The sequence below is a fragment of the Dermacentor albipictus genome, chromosome 5, assembly GCF_038994185.2.
Source record: "Dermacentor albipictus isolate Rhodes 1998 colony chromosome 5, USDA_Dalb.pri_finalv2, whole genome shotgun sequence".
In the NCBI taxonomy this organism is placed as follows: domain Eukaryota; kingdom Metazoa; phylum Arthropoda; class Arachnida; order Ixodida; family Ixodidae; genus Dermacentor; species Dermacentor albipictus.
This window is the reverse complement of record NC_091825.1, coordinates 160,470,142-160,486,888: the sequence shown is the minus strand read 5'-3', so window position 1 is coordinate 160,486,888 and position 16,747 is coordinate 160,470,142. Positions and strand designations below refer to the sequence as shown.

At 46.6% G+C, this 16,747-nt stretch overlaps 2 protein-coding genes across 6 annotated transcripts in view; one reads left to right on the top strand and one right to left on the bottom strand.

Annotated features, from left to right (window-relative positions):
* Positions 1-16,747, bottom strand: part of LOC135916347 (aminopeptidase N-like) — a 54,519-nt gene that overhangs the window by 36,217 nt on the left and 1,555 nt on the right. For both annotated transcript variants that reach the window (XM_065449699.2, XM_065449701.2), the window contains exons 2-7: positions 15,681-16,071; positions 9,665-9,941; positions 8,705-8,860; positions 4,445-4,547; positions 2,363-2,483; positions 1,767-1,918 (exon numbers count right to left, since the gene is read on the bottom strand). In XM_065449699.2, coding sequence (XP_065305771.2) covers positions 1,767-1,918; positions 2,363-2,483; positions 4,445-4,547; positions 8,705-8,860; positions 9,665-9,941; positions 15,681-16,068 — 1,197 coding nt within the window. In that variant the 5' untranslated portion in view covers positions 16,069-16,071. The remainder of the gene's footprint in view (positions 1-1,766; positions 1,919-2,362; positions 2,484-4,444; positions 4,548-8,704; positions 8,861-9,664; positions 9,942-15,680; positions 16,072-16,747) is intronic.
* LOC135916348 (uncharacterized) overlaps positions 5,019-16,747 on the top strand; it is a 60,891-nt gene continuing 49,162 nt past the window's right edge. For 2 of the 4 annotated variants that reach the window (XM_065449704.1, XM_065449702.1), the window contains exons 1-2: positions 5,019-5,137; positions 6,093-6,362. In XM_065449704.1, the coding sequence (XP_065305776.1) occupies positions 6,176-6,362 (187 nt within the window). In that variant the 5' untranslated portion in view covers positions 5,019-5,137; positions 6,093-6,175. Of the gene's footprint in view, positions 5,138-6,092; positions 6,363-11,248; positions 11,308-11,761; positions 11,894-16,747 lie in introns of all 4 variants that reach the window. The other 2 variants (XR_011514687.1, XR_011514688.1) reach the window with 2 other exon arrangements.

Here is a 16,747-nt window from a genome sequence, read left to right as displayed (position 1 = left end):
TAATCTTCTATCCAAACTCTAACACTATGGCTATTCCATTTCATAATCGTCACCGAATAATGTTTTGCTGCACTCAGGTTTGAACATAGCCTTCGGCACTGCTGGAAGGGAACACGTTGTCGTTCGCGTTTCCTTTCGGCTATTCTGCTGTAAAGCTGTACGGATCTTGCGGCACATGCAAACCATGCACACGCTGAGCCTCCCCATCATCGTTCTCAAGAAGTGCACTTGACAGTCTTTACGCGGAGATTGACGACAGGTGGCTGCGCCTTGTGCTAAACGTCAAACACTGCTTCTTGGAACCTTCGGCGGCTGCTATTCAGCGCCACATTTGAGCGTTCGCACATCACGAGGATTCGTCCCCTAATGTGGCATGCGCCTCGAATTCGCACCGACTGTCAACCCTCTGCTTTCGATCTTGTTTATACAGCCTCCAGTGCCTCCCTTAGCTGCGCTCGTTGAGTACGTCCAGCTGTCACGTCTTCTGTAGATGCTCGATTTTCCAGCTGATCATTCTACTGAGCGTGCCTTGCTAGCATTTTGAGCGCTGCCTGTTGTAGAAGTCTAGCTTTGCCGGTGTCTGTGAACAAAATTTTTGCCACTATTATTCATGCATATAAGCAGCCGTCGTCACTGTTGGCCTCGGGAGGCCCTTGTGAAAACGTAGTCTGTTTTCAGTTATTCGAAATAAAGAAGCCGTATTTTGGTAGAATTCCTTTTATACTGAATTCTTTTTTGATCATACGTCGCGCATAGTGGCTGTTCCTGCAGATAACATCGTCGTGGTGGCGTTCGAACCAATAAGGAAGGGCGAAAATAATGGAAGGTGACCTGGATCTTCGCAAAAAAATAGCCGCAGTCGTTGCGATTACTGCAAAACATCTAGAGCGCTTAGACTGTAGAAATGGGCCGTAAAGGTGAGGCCGAAAGGACACAATGGTGTTTCACACCAAACTGCGCCTTACAGCGCATATATAGTTAAAATGTGGTCGTGTTTATTGAGCAGTGGTTGTTTGACCAGCTCATGACGAAAAAGTCCGAACATTCGGAAGAGTTATCATCGCCGTCTTCAACCTGAGCAATGTACAACGAAGGCTGAATCTTATAACGACACATTTCATTTTTCTCTCGTATCGCTCATTATCATTCATTCTGCAACCGTCATCGCTGTTATCATCGGGATTTACCACTTGGTGCAACGGACGTTAAATAATAACGAACAAAAAATTAAATGAATATTTAGATAATACGGCCTCTGACAGCGAATAACGCTTTTTTCATCTTTTTTCTATAATCTGTGACGTCGAACGCCCGATTCCGGCGACAAAGGCAACACGAGGGAGTCCGCGCCAATGATAAAAGGCGAAATGAACCGAAAACAAGATGATTTATGACAATATACGGTGCCAGATGACCATAAAGGAAACTGTCTATCCGCTTATCTATTTTGTTTGATCGTAGAAAACAATTTGTTTTATAGTTTCTTCATTCTATCAGCCCACTCCGATTGTCACGAACAGCGTAACACACGCCCTTGGGAGACACAGCGTCTAAACACACAGGCACACGCACGCACACTCACAACTCACTCAATGTGCAATGTACGGCATGCATGCGAACCCTGCAGAATGTTCACCACATGCTTTCCGTCACCCCAAATGATAACCTATACGAGCTGCACTAGAGCGCTCTGCATATCTGCGCGTCCCAGCAATCGTGAACGCACGAAATAAACTGCTCAATGGTGCGTATGCAGCGTTACATACCTGGTGCGCAATCTCATGTGCCATCAGGCCTGCGATGAGTGGCTTCTTGTACGGCGTCGACCGCTCGTCGTACAGGAGGCACTGCTCGTGGAAGGTGAGCAGGCCCCAGTTCTCCATGGCGTCCGCCAAGAACGACGGCAACGAGATCATGTCTGGCAGACGAATGACAAACGACGTTAGACGGGTTCCCTCTCGTTTCGTTCAACGATGCTGCCGTGCCACATAATCTCTGAAAATTTGGTTCTTCAGAGAGGTCAATGACTTTTGTGGAAAAGGTACAGGGGATGGGTATACAGGGAATAGATTATTAAAATAGCCTTATCTATAACGTTGTCATAGTATGGGGCAGCCACCTCACTACGTTAGAATTGCTTCTAAAGCTGATATATTGCCGAAGGGAGCGGTAGTTGTTGAAGGGGCCTCTCCACGTTAACTAACGGTAAATTGCCAAGAAGTCGTATTGAGAAGCACCGGGATATCTTCAATAGCATGAGATTACGCCGCGTGGCGTAAATTTCATAGCGCGAGATGCGTGCTTTCAATGGAATGAAAGAACGACAGTCATTTTGCGAAGAATGTATTGAGTGTTCACGAACCCATCTTCGGTAGCGGATACGCGACGCCCAGCAGGTCTTCGTAAAATTTGAGTAGTTTTGGAGCCACGTCTAGAGCGTATTGCAGGTATGGAGACCTGTCCGTCAGGGACCATATGGTGACCTGTTCAATAACGCGATAAGCATAGTCGGCTAAAAAGGAAACGTAATCAAGCAAGTATGTAGAAACTGGTATAATATGTGCTGCCAACTACAAATAAGCACGTAAATGCTTTTGCCATACGCTGAGGTCATTTCAATTTGTAATGCAGCCTGGATCATTGCCGCCATTTTATCAGTGGTGAAGAAACCGAATTCAATATAGGACTTGTCTCTACCGCAATCAATTTCGTAAACACACTACAATTTTTGGGAACGAAGGCTAAAATACGCGAAACAGGTGCGTAGCACTTGTATATTATGTAGCATTTCTCGGGGAGACACACATAAGCATATTCTGTGTGTGCAGAACATTTAGCGCCTCGAGTGTAGATGAGTAACCTTCATAGCACGAAAACGCTTTGTGGTTTAAACTAATGCTAGCGACACTGTGCTATATGAAACATAAGACATTAGAGGTGAGGAACGAAATGAAGACATGTAACTGCAAATTACTCTTTCTCTTGGAAGTCTGTCAACGTTATTTGGGTTCGTTGAAACAGAGGCCGGTTCCACATACCTATTTTATAAACGTTTGTGCCATACTGAGCACTGATGACGCTATCGAATGACGTCATATATTTCATCGTACTTTTGCAAATTTTTAAAGATAGTGCTTACGTTTCATTTCAAATTCAAATGAGTGAGAAACAACAACGATTTCTTTTTATTTCCAAATTAAGTTTTGCAGTGAGTATCTAAGGATTCACTCTAACAGTTCTTAAGTGATGACAGGTTTGGCAGAGACTCTAAAGTGTCATGTTTAGTTGCTGCTTACATTTACCTCGCTTTTTGTTTGTTTCTTTTTGTGCACACAGTCTCCTCTCGTACCAAGCGTCACCTTCTTGCTGATTAAAAATGTTACCTAGAATTTTTTTTCTCATTATAGAAGCTCGGGTTATTATTGAAGCGATGGCACTTTTGTTTCCTGTCATTGCAATCGTTGGAATGGTTGTCGATTCTCTTACGCAGCTCACAGCAGCAAAGCAGTGCATTTCAGTAGTGCCCGCGCCGCGGTGCGGAACATTTAGCGCCTCGAGTGTAGATGAGTAACCTTCATACCACGAAAACGCTTTGTGGCGTTTTTCAACGAGAGTGGTGTGCACAAGAGTGTTAGGGCATAGGCGTATGCTGAAGAGCCCTTGGCGGTAAAAATTAACCCGACGCCTTTCACTGCAGCGTTCCTTACAACCAACTACGCCCAGTTTCGGGAAGTAAAAATAAACTTATTTTAAGAGCTTCTCTTGCGCACGATTTCTGACACATGCCAATTGTTCTCAATAATGATAGCGCAATACCACATTTTGCTTCTTACTAGTCTAAACTATTTTAAACAAACTCTGCTTACAATCGTGTTCTTCAAGAATTGCTAGTTATAAACATTTGCCTTTTAGTTCGTGTGAGCGTGGAATGTTTGTTCTGTAGTAACTATGTCCAACAAATGTCTTTTAAGGCGAATAAATAATTAGTCTCTGCAAGCATTAAACAGTATGTAGGTTAAATTTCATGTGAATATGACAGCCTTAACTGAGCATAAGTAAGTGCACGAAAATCAGTGCGTATTGCGACAAGAATGAATGATATGAGAGTAAACAAAGGTAAATACTGCTTCACTCCTAAAGAAGAAAAAAAAAACAGACCGGGTTACACGAGTGCGAAAGGCATGTGCTGGGCAGCGTAAAGTTTTCCGTAAGGCTACTAACCGTCACTGGGGACTCCTTCAAATCGTGTGAATGACGGTGGTACAGTGGCATTACTTAGACTTGGTCATCGACTGGGCTAAATGCGCACGCACGTCGCCTGTTGTACTACTGCCCTTTCTTATACCGTATACTTCTACTGTTTTCTCATGACGCTCATATCAAAGCAACGTTTGCTTCGTACGAAATGATTTGGTAGGTGGGGCTTCAATCAGCCTATACTTACGTTTCCATTGCTCTGGGACGAGAAGTTGAGGACTGCAAAGGCCAGAGTGTACGTGGACATGGGCATGGTCGGCGCGAACGTGTCCGCCACAAAGCCGTGCGATCTGCGGGTTCACAGAATAGAGTGAGCAGGGAACGACACCTTGGTTTGTGCACTCAGAAAATTGGACAGTGCTAAGGTGTGCACACAAATACCGGCATGCTCCGGTGAGGTGTTGCTGCTTTGTGTGCCGTACCAGCTCTGTGTAAACTAGGCACCGACCAGCCCAACTTTTCTGGCAATCCGGGAGTCATGCGGCTTGAAACATACGGATGCAAAACAGGCATGTTATCTCATCGGGGGTCTCACCCTAACGTATTTATTTCATAGACCCGATAACAGGAAGCAGAAAACTGACTCCGTGCTTCAAGTCTATGTTACACATCGCGATGACTCGAGCTTAAAATCGAGTCATTGAAAGCATCTGCTTGACGGTTCCAAAGTGCGAACATGCGAATGAAAGTACGCGTTTCTTGGAAAAAAAAATTCTCCTTGTGGCGCTGCCTGTCTAGCATAAGCGTCAACTCATTTCCCGCGATAGTGCCATCCAAGCAGCACGTTCAAGAAATGATCTTGTGCTTGCTGCACGAACTTCACATGGTAGCTCTGTTGCTCTTTCTGGGAGTGATGAATCAGGCGTTCGACCTCGTCTGGGTAAGTGCAGCGTTACAGACAAATTAGTCTTATGTGTTAGGTTCCGCAGCCATGATTAGGTAGCGCTTAAAATTATCTGAAAATATTTAAAGTAATGTTTTGAAACAGACGGAGGAAAGTCTGTTGATCCTTCTGTCTCGCTATGTTCAATTGGTAGAGCACCGCACGCGTAATGCGAAGACGTGGGATCGTTCTCCACCTGCGGCAAGTTACTCGTTCATCCATTTACTATTTAATTAATTTATAACTTAGTAAGTAGAAGTAATTTCCCCTGTCGTTTCCTTGGAGTTGGTTGTTTGTTTGTTGGCTTCTTATGATATGATTAATAAAAATCGGACCCCTCGGTTAACCTCCTTTCTTCTCGTTCATGAGGCTACTAAGTCTCATGGCAGTGCTAAGTGCTACTGTAATGTTGAATAGTCTCAGTGTACGAGTGTGACTGCGTGCGCCAAGAGTAAAGGAACCAGTAGCACTGGTTGTCTCAGTTTATTCAGCTAAACTTTTATTTCCTTAAGACTGAGCTATTCCCTTTGACGTTCTATGAAGATTTTGTAAATGTAGAACAATATTTCATTAATTTGAGTGTACAAAAGGAGAAGACAGTGGGGGACAAGTATTAATTAGACCACCGAAACACCAAAAATTTAGTAGTAAGCCCAGAAACGTGTATCTGAGTGGTCCTTATTCACAAAATTTATCATTATAATTCTGTTTTACCAGCCACGTTTAGTTTATCAACACGCTGCTAAACACTTCCCTTGGAATACTTCTACAAGCCACACCATACACCGTTTGAAATGACTTCTTAACGTTAACTAGTGAGCAGATTTGACAATTTTTGGCAGAAAGATTAGTCTGGAAAAATAAAACCTTAACTACACGAGGTTACACGAGCGGGCACGGCGAAACGGCAGCAACCATGCCGCTGACGAAGAAATTTGTTCTCGTTATGCAGGTTTTTCTGCCGACGATCGCCGGTACAACAACTTCACGCCGCTTGGATTGAGGACGCTTCGAAATCAACACAAATTCTGACACATGGCCGCAGTCAAGATCATCACTCAAGCGAGTCACGTTGGACACACCTCTCTAAGATATGCGCATGTCCGTGACGTAATGCGCAAGGGACAGTATAAAACCTCGGCCAAAGGATTGCTTCACCAGAGGGCACGGCGAAACGGCTGCGACCGTGCCGCTGACCAAGAAATTCGTTCTTCTTATGCAGGTCAGTTGTTCCTCCTCCAAACTCAGGTGCGGAGAGGAGCTTTTCTTACTGGTTTTGCCGTGCGCAGGCGTTTGTTTGAGTATTGCCCGTGACTGTTACGTAGTTTTTACTATTTTGCTATGTGGTGACGTAGAATACAACCCAGGACCCGCTACAGCTGAAATGCTTCAAAATTTTCTGAGGGGGCAAGCTGATGTGTGCGCTGAGATGAAAACGAAGTGTAGCGAGTGTGAGCAACTCATTCGTCATCTCTACTCACGTCTGCGATCACTAGAACAACTTATGAAAGAATCAAGAGAGAATTCTCCGATTATTTTAGCGCTTCAATCATCGCCTGTGTCCCTTCAAAATGCGGTAATCTTGCAACGTAGAAAACTTGTCGACCTCGAAGATTGCAGTCGAAGGTCGAACGTTATTGTTTATGGCATTTTTGAAGAGAGTGAAGAAAGCGCCGCATCTTTAAGAAAAAGTGTTGTTAATGACATATTTGAGGGAAAACTCGGAGTTAAAGGCAAATCTATAGCCCGTATTCACCGTCTTGGCCGCCATAGAGGCCGCCGCCCACTAATTGCCTACTTCCAAGATTACACTGAAAAACAAACTGTCATTCAAAATGTGAGCAAGCTTAAAGAAACAAATATTTTCATCCAAAACGACTACAGCCACGAAACACTGCGCGTGCGCAAACTTCTTTGGGAGAGCGCTAGGCATGATCGAGAGAATAAGAAGCGCGTATCTCTTATTCATGATGAGTTCAAAATTGATGGTGCACTGCTTGTATGGGACGACGCTAAGAACGAACGTGCAGCACTATCTAAACAACGGGGCGCCCCACATTGACGTAATGCGTGTGCGGAAACAAAACACTTAAGGATAATAAATTTCAATGCTCGAAGCCTTGTAAATAAAATAGGAAAGTTTGGACTGTTACTTCTTGAACATGACCCGCATATAACAATAATTACCCAAATCTGGTTAGGCGATAACATTAGTGATTCGGTTCTATCTCCTCCAAGCTATACTGTTCTCCGTCGAGATCGCCCAACTAGGGGTGGTGGCGTAGCCATAGTCTTAAAAAACCACTTGTCTGGTGTTATGAACCAAATAGATGGTCACGAAAGTTTGTTCGTACGGGTTAATTGCTGGGGCAATTCTTTTATTGTATGTGCTGCGTATAGACCCCCTGTGGCTACCGCTGAATACATGTCCAAACTATATGATTACATGGCGTTGTTCACTAATAAGAAGATTATACTCGCTGGTGATTTTAATATTGCTTGCATTAATTGGAATAACCCCGCTTCATTATTTGATGCTGACACTAACCCGTTAGTGGATGTTATGATCATGTGTGATTTACTAACTGTTACAGAGTATACCAGATAAGTAGCTGGCACCTGTTCAAAAATTGATTTAATGTTTATTAGTAACAACATATCTACATACACTGTTGATGTGGTTAACGGCGTCTTGGATCATAAGGCGGTGTGTCTCTCCTTTCTGCTAGGAGTTACGAAGTCGCACAAAAAACAAGAAAAAAATACTAATGAGGGATTTTACTAAGGCTGACGACCACGCCACAATGGACCGTTTTTGGGACTTCTGTGATAACATGATGGACAACGTCACGACACTCTGGGATGCTCTAAAAGAGACTGTTCATTATTGCATTGACAAGTTTGTTCCTGACAAATATGTTCGTACTAACAAAAACAATCCGTGGATGACCAGATAAATTATACATTTACGCCGTAGGCTAAAGCGAGCTAAAAAACAGAAGAAATCCCTCAGCATAATTACTGATCTAAAAGACAAGCTTGTTACTAAACTTTCCGATGCAAAAGTTACATATTTCGCTAAATCATTGCCTGACTTCTTGATAAAAAGCCCTGATAAGTTATGGCGATATCTAGAAGAGACGAATGCTGTACCCCGTGAAATATTCGTTGATGGTTGTCTCGTGAGTGAGGCCCCAAAAATTGCTGAGCAGTTTAACCAATAATTCTGTTCAGTATTTACCACTTCCGAGCACGAGGCAACGCATGATAACTCTCTCTCAGTAATGTCTCCCGATTTTATAACATATGAAGGCGTGTGTCTGCTACTTAAACTGAAAACGAAATCCTCAGCTGGTCCGGATAATATTCCGAACACATTTTTGCGTAAGTATGCCGAACCGGTTGCACATATTTGAACTCATGTTTTCCGTCTTTCTTTCGAAAATTCCTTAATTCCTGATGATTGGCACCAGTAATATCATCGTACTAAACAAACCACTGTAAATCCAAAAGGCGCCTTTTGGCTAGGAGCAGATTCATTGTGTCGTCTGGTCGATGGCATACCTTTCCTCCTGCTTTTGAACTGGCATAGTGGACAATGCAGTGTAGCCTTCCGGTCTCACAATTGTCACAGTGAAGATGGCCTTAAAGTCTGGCTCGTCGAAACACGGGAAGGCTCTTCGTGCGAATGTTGGTTCGAAGAAAGTTAGCAGCAGGTGCCTGAAATAAGACAAGCGAAAAAAATAAAAGAACGAGACAGCAAAACCGTCATTGTTATCAGCCCACTGCATGACAGGCACATCTTCCAGTGATCTTCAATTATTCCTGCTTTTGTCAGCCGACTCCAACCTATGCCTGCATTTTTTTTAATCTCTTCACACCAACAAATCTCCGACCATCCTCAACTATGTTTCCTCCCAATGGCAGCCATGATGTTACTCTAATAGATCACAAGTTGTTTGCTGTGCGCGTTACAACTACACTTATTCAGCTTAATCCCAACTACAATGCCAGTCACACATCTTTGCCTTATTAGCAATGCTGCTTTCTTTTTCTTGATTAGCTGCTGTATTTGAGCGTTATGGGATCGGTGCAAAGGCGCGTACCATAGACAGGAGGCTTCGCTCGCGCACATTTGCGTAGATCTAATGCCAGGTGCCTTTCACGAGTTCTTGACCTCGGGATTATTTTGTAGCACGAAGTCGTTGTATCAATGTATCATGCACTCTGCGATAGATGAAAGATCGTGAAGGACAACTTCGAGGCCCTCTTGCAAGTGTTCTAAATATTAAAGGCTGATATAGTTCATTTGTTTTAGCGTAGTTAAAATGTGTACAAAAACTGCTTATCGCGCCTAATGAGAGTCTTGCGGGTGCAAAGCCTCTGTTGCTGAAGGAATGGTGCATTAGTAGCAGCAGCTGGAGAATACGGTATTGCGTTGAAAAATAGAAATAGCTAAAGTGGCCATATAAGGGTAGGGGAGCGTCTCTGCAGGCGGCTGTGCACAGCCCCGCTCGTGCTTACTTGAGTGTTCCATTGACGCGGTAGTGATACTTGTAGAAGCCTCTGTCGGTGCCCAGTTTTCCTCTGAACGCGATGCTCAGTATGTAGGACTCGTTAGCATGCAGCTTTTCGGCCAGTTGGATGTGGAGAAACTCCTCTTCCGGCTCCAATGTCAAGTGGTTGGCTTTGACTTTGGCGAAGGGAGGCTCGGAGTGACGCACCGTCACGCCAAGGCCCTTGTGGCTGCTTAGAGACAGCTCCAGCTCAGAAGATGCGTGCAGAGTGATCACCTGAGTTTCTGCAGCGCCGTGTAGATGGGTATGAGAGGGTGTGCTATTCGATGTCGCTGCAATATTATCGCTCTACATTGACTACTGCACTTGCTGAAACAAAATAGATGAAAAGGCTGGGTAGAGTGAATAGTTAAGTCAGGTTTTGGCTGGGGCTTACTTGTTAGGTTGAGTGCTACGACATATTAGCAGCGTGGGCTGGTTGGTGAAGCCTTACTTCATCAAGGGAAGACCATTCTTTTGCGCATAATTCATCAGGAAGGATAGAAGGCGTCGCCTCGGACTGTATACTGCTGTGCGTATGGTTGTACTAACAACTGAATGGTTGTTAGTAGCACTCCGTCCTGTCATCTTCTGTCGTTCCGTATTAAATGTCCGCAAAAGAAAAAAAAAAGGTTTTTCCTTGATGAAAGCATTTAGGGGAGGGGGACGTGGGTGCTACTAAAATATCCCAGAGGTGTGCAAGCAACTATGCCGCACGTATCCATCAGAGTACACGCCAGTGACCATGACAACACTTTCATGTGATGTAAGCGCAACGCGACGCTCCATTGTAGCGTTCTGCAAGTAAGCCTTTTGTTTAGCTGCTACCGATAGCGAAATGTTCCCAGAAAGTTGAAGTTGGGCTTGTTTGTGGGGCGTAATCAATTACAGCGGGGGAACACGCACAATATGCACGGCAGGAAAGACGCAACACACCACTGTGTATGTCTGCTCTCCTGTTCGTCTTGTACGTGTGTGGTTCCAGCACTGCTTATATTGCGATGTACTCCTATTCGCTCTCAACCTTAGCCCCTAAATGCCTCTGCATGAGAGACAGTCGCGATTCTGTGTCAGGTTGGTTTGTCAGCATGGCCGCCCTGGAACGCTAGGCAGCGCTCGAGCGCGGCTGTAGACAGTGTTCCTGCGTTAGTGGCGTTAGATGAATGATTTATGATCAATACAACCTTGATACTTGTTCAATGAAACAGTTAAAGCAGATTCACAGTTTGAAGTTGGTGATTCTGACTTCAGGAAATCAACGGCGCAACATAGATGCGGGCAAAGAACAGATAGGACACTCCTGTCCTGTCGCATTTATGTTTTTTGCTATGTTTTACTATGTTCTTTGTTCGCGTCTATTTTGCTGAGCCGATTTCCTGAGGTATATGGAAGTGCTTTCAAGTGAATCTGATTTCGATGCGAGACTTTTCTGCAAGATTGTCGCGGCCATTTAGCGGACACAGAAGCGGTTCTATGAAATTATGTATTAACTTGTGCTGCGATATTAGTCCTAAGAACAATATCGCCTGTTTATGTAGATTCTCCTACACAGGACGTTGTGATCAAGTGCAGTTTTCCTCCCAGGGTTAACCGAGGCAATCTTCTTCAAAGGTGCACTTTTTTCTTTCTTCTATGATTATAAAACTTAACCAAGTGGTTTCGCGGGTGTTGTAGTCTTTGTTTGCAGCTGCAGCGTACCCATAAGACCGTGCTAGAAGAAAACTGTAAATTGACACACACACCAGGCCTCCGTTGTTACGAATATTGCATTCCCTGTGGCGCTGGTCAAGTCTGGGATGCGTATTGTCGGCAAAAGTCAAAGCACGAACGGCAAAATATGACGGGTGTAACCTCATTGTTCGGCATTGAATGAGAGTAACATGCGGCATCGCTCAGTCACCTCTTGTAAGTGAAGATGTTCTACCTTTCAAAATTGAGTGTACACAAGTTTTAATCGTGCGGACGTAACAAACATTGAATTATGGGAAGCTTACAGGTTCTTTCTTATTTATTTTGACTTGTTCACGTGTCACTTGAGTGAGTAAGTTAAGAAACCTTTTTGCAGGTCCGGCGAGGACGCGAACTCGTCGCGCACCCGGCTAGTCCTACGTCAGGACCGGCAGGTCTAGCCCACCGGCCCTGTCGCGGGCACGCCGGACAGCCAGGATTTGCTTTTCTAGAGCGGGGCTACGCAGAAGTGAGTCCCGCTCCTCCTTGATGAACTTGGGGTATGTCGACCCGCACTCCCAGAGCATGTGCGCTAGAGTGGAGGTCTGCCCGCAGCAGGGACAGGCGTCGTCGCGATACACGTCCGGGTAAGCCTCGTGGAGAACGGACAGACACGGATACGTGCTGGTCTGCAGAATCCTAAGGGAAACGGCTTGCGCCCTATTCAACTTGGGGTGAGGGGGTGGAAAGACCCTTCTAGACATGTAGAAGAATTTAATAATCTCTTTGTGAGTAGCGAGAGCGTCCCTGTGGCCGTAGAGAGGAGGGGAGTCGGTGCTTCTTGCAGGGGAAGCGTGGTCGGTGAGGTCACGCGCAGCCTCGTGAGCAGACTCATTGAGGTTCGGGGGAGCGCCCTCGACCAACCCTACGTGAGCGGGAAACCAGTGGATTGAATGATGCGTGAGAGCATATCGACTCGAGCTGCTAAGAAGACGAGCAGCTTGTTTGGCGATGCAACCTTTCTGAAAAGCCCTAACTGCCGTTTTGGAATCGCTATATATCTCGGACCCACGATCATCTAGCAGGGCGAGGGCGATGGCGGATTGCTCGGTGACTCCGGGGTCTGAAGTGCGAATGGAGGCACTATTGGAAATCTTGCCGCTGGAGTCGACGACGACGACAAAGGTCTTCCCATAGCTGTACTCCGCGGCGTCGACGAAGCTTGCTCTAATGTCTCGTTGCTTGATCTGGTTGAGGATGGCTGCCGCTCTGGCCTTGCGTATGCCCTCGTTATGGACGGGATGGACGTTTCGGGGCACAGGGGCCACTTCGAACTTGTCTCGAATGCACCTAAGGATCGGGGTACTGACCATCGGGAATCCCACAGGTTGGCAACCCAGCTCTTCGAGGATGTGTTTACCTGCCGCTGTGGTGCTCAGGCGAGTGAGTTGCGCGTTCTTGGGCTTCGGAAATCTCCTCGGCAGTGCTATGCACCCCCAGCTTGAGAAGATCCTCGGTATGGGTCCTGATGGGTAGCCCGAGAGCCCTGTTGACCACTTTGCGCATGAGAGCGTTGAGCTTGTCTCGCTCCGCTCTGAGCCAGTTGTGCATAGAAATTATGTACGTAAAGTGACATAGTACGAAGGCATTCATAAGCCTGAGGAGAGTGTTTTCCTTGATTCCTCGGTGCCGGTTTGCTATTCTGCGAACGAGGTGGAAAGCGTTGTCCGTCTTTGCGATGATATTGCGGAGAGCCGTTCCGTTCCCGCCGTTGAATTCGACAAACATGCCCAGGATCCGAATAACGTCGACCCTGGGTATCACACCCCCGTCACAAGTGCGAAGACTGATGCTGCTTTCGGAGACTGGCTTCCAATCATTGGGTCTGGCCTCCCTTATCTTTTCTGTTAAGCAGAAACTCCGACTTGGCGGGGGAGCATCGAAGTCCGGTGGGGCGGAGATACTCCTCGATCACGTCGATCGCCTCCTGCATGGATTCTTCGACACTGCCCTCGCAGCCGCCGGAGCACCATAAGGTGATGTCGTCGGCGTATATGGTGTGCTTGACGCCCTTTACGCGTGCTAACCTCTCGGAAAGACCAATCATACAAATGTTAAACAGTGTGGGTGAGATTACGGCGCCCTGAGAAGTGCCCCGCGCTCCGAGGGGCACATCGTTGCAGCGGAAGTCCCCAATACGAAGCTTGGCCTTCCTGTCCGTTAGGAAAGAGCTGACGTAGCTATGAAATCTGGAACCGAGACCCAGGTCTAAAATGGTCTTTATGATGAAGCTGGGGAGCACGTTGTCGAAAGCTTTCTCGAGGTCCAGACCGAGCAAAGCCTTAACGTCCCTGGAACGGCCATCCACAATCTGATGCTTTATTAGCTTCATTGCAACCTGCGTCGAGAGTCCGGCGTGGAAGCCGATCATGTACGTGTAAACCTCGTTCTCTTCGAGGTACCTGTTGACCCTGTTGAGGACGACGCGCTCCATGACCTTGGCGACGCAGGAGGTTAGAGAAGTCAGCCTGAGGTTCTCGATGTTTGGGGCCTTGCCGGGCTTGGGAATGAGCACCGTGCAGGCCATCTTCCATTCTGCAGGAACAACGTCGCTATTCCAGGACTCGTTGATTTTGTCGGTCAGAAAGACGATCCACGTGTCCTCGAGGTTTCTCAACATTCTGTTGGTGACTCCGTCTGGACCCGGCGTAGACTTGCGGTTGAGCGCGAAGATGGCCTGTCTGACCTCGGCAACGGAGAAGTCATCGTCGAGCTCGGGGCGTGGAGGGCTTCGGTAGTCCGGGTGTTGGGTCACTGGATCTCCATCGCGAAGGACGGGCAAGTACTTCTGTACGAGTAATTTCACGTCAATTCACGTGTCATTTTATGACTGTATGGTGTCAACTCCTCCAGCAAGTGACTATGCTGTAGCTCCAGACGTTTACGCATGGATGGGCCAAGAAACGTCAATAGGCGACGTAGGTAAAGCACATCAATAAGATTTCTTCGAAATAATTTAGGGCATGAATAATTAGTGCGTGCCTATATAATCCTGACAAATATGGAAATGAAGCAATACCAATGGATGGCTAACAATATAACGCTCGTTTCGCGTGCGAGAACGCGTGCGCAAAAAATTCACCGATGATTACGATACTCCCTAATTCGAAATTTGAGCGCAGCTGTATACGTGTTTTCATTTCGCGATATAGTGAGACAATGAATTTCAGAGAGACATGTAGCAGAGTCGGCACTTGTATAAAATCTGATCTGCGGGTTAAGCGCGTCAGTTTTTATACATGACTCGTTGAAGGTTCCAGTATAATCGCTGGTGCCGCGTGGCTTCCAGAAAGTACTACACAATCCGCGCTGCGCATACAGCCAGATTACAAAGCAAACGCAAACCATCAAAATCGAAACAAGCGCGAACGAGACGAAACCAAGCAAACCAAACAAGTGCGAGCGAGAGGTGACGTGAGCAGACAATAATACGAAATGAGCGGTTCGGCTGAGACCAGATACGAGTATGCAACGAGTGGTAGGGCGGGTCCGTATGACACCCGTTTCCTGCACGCACGTCCCTGAAGGGGCCGCGCTCATTGGTCTCCGCCGCCCGCTGCTCGCGACTTTCATCTCCCGCTCCGCGTTCGCGCTTTCATATTTCGCTGCGCTCGTTCGCTCGGTTGCGCCGCCGACGCTTGCAGCAGGCGCCTAAGGGCACCTAAGGGCTTCGTTCTAAAATATACTCAAGCTTACCATAACTCAAACTATAGCTAATAAAAGCATGAAGAGTCCGTTTTCTAAGTCACGCTTTGACTGTGTTATGACTTTTTAAATACATTGACGCGTATACAGAGCTGGTCTACCAGCGAGATTTGATTAGGCTTGAGCGTCTGCCTCGTCTAATGACAATGGTTTGACCTGCGTAAAGTTCTTACGGGACATACAGTGGGACATACTTTCGCAGCACCGGCTAGCTGCATGCATATTGAAGGATGTGCGAGCTGCGACGACCCAGACAACCCGAAAATTGTAATCATTTTGCCCTTGTTAGCAACTCCGCAGAAGGTGAATTTCGGGAAATGTGAAGCTTGAATATAGGCGGAGTTTAACGTCAAGACCAACTGAAGACCAACTTCTTCCTAGAACACGATGGTATTTCACTGTGCCTAAGGTTTCCGGGACTACGGCATTGCAGCAAGAAGTTAGGACAGGGTTCGGTTTATGCGCTCACAGACAACAGAAGCAGTCTGGCGAAAATGCACGTTCGTCACAAGTGCGGACTGGCGATGCCAATACAGAGTAAAGGCGCCCACCTTCCGTGCAGTTGAAGCGTATGTCGACGTGTCCGCGGAAAGTGTCCACCTGCTTGGGCTTTCCCTCCAAATGGGGCTGCAGCTCGAGCGCGTAGTGGACGGGCACCAGGTGTCGGGGCAGGCGGCGCGTGTGGTGGCCCTTCCCCGCGGACGGCGCCACAATGTCATGGCTCAGGTAGGCCTGGCGGTCGACCAGGGACCATGGCTGCGGCGGCAACACGTCCTCGCGCGGCGGCGGCGGCCCGGACTCGCCCGCGGCCAGCGGAAATAATTGGTGCTGGATGAACACGCGCCTTTCGGTGGCGATGAAGATCACCAGGATGATCACCACCGCCGTGGTCACCGTGCCGATCACCACGCCATTCGTGAGCCGGTCGATGCGGCCCATTCTCTGCGGAGAACGCCCCCTAGTCAGATCCTCCACGAAAACCGACCAACATTATGAGCAGCTGAGCAATCCTGCCATCCATCGGCTTGTCCGCGGGTGGTCGAAATCACAGTACCTTTCGTACAGAATCCATTAATTCACTTCTACGTGGGAGACAGACGTCAGTTATACGTCTAGGGGAACAGCTCTGAATTATCGGCATGACGAGGGCCCCCATACCATCACACATATACGCTTGCTAGGCAGTGATAACTCAGTGAATATTGTCTGCGACAGTTACATGAACGTATATAGAACTAGAACAGATCTATGATTTACAGAAGTTACCATAGTTATTAATGTGACAAGCGAAACAAGTCGTGGAGAAATACATAAATAATACTGAGGTGAAAGATCGCGATGAAAGAACAACAGAAGAAGCATATATACACTGGATACACTGGACTGGCGCTGTACACAGTGAAAATATTTTAAAAATAATAATGCATCATTTTTTACGATCAATTCTTTAATGAACATATTTTTTTGAAGGCACTTCTTTGTATTTATTATTTGGTGACTGTTTAAAATCTGTGTTTAAAAAACAAACATTCGACCCATTTTGCGGATGCCAAAACAGTGAACGTAAGGACATCAAGCCACCAAACCTTCTCTATGTGCCATTCTGTATTCACTATGA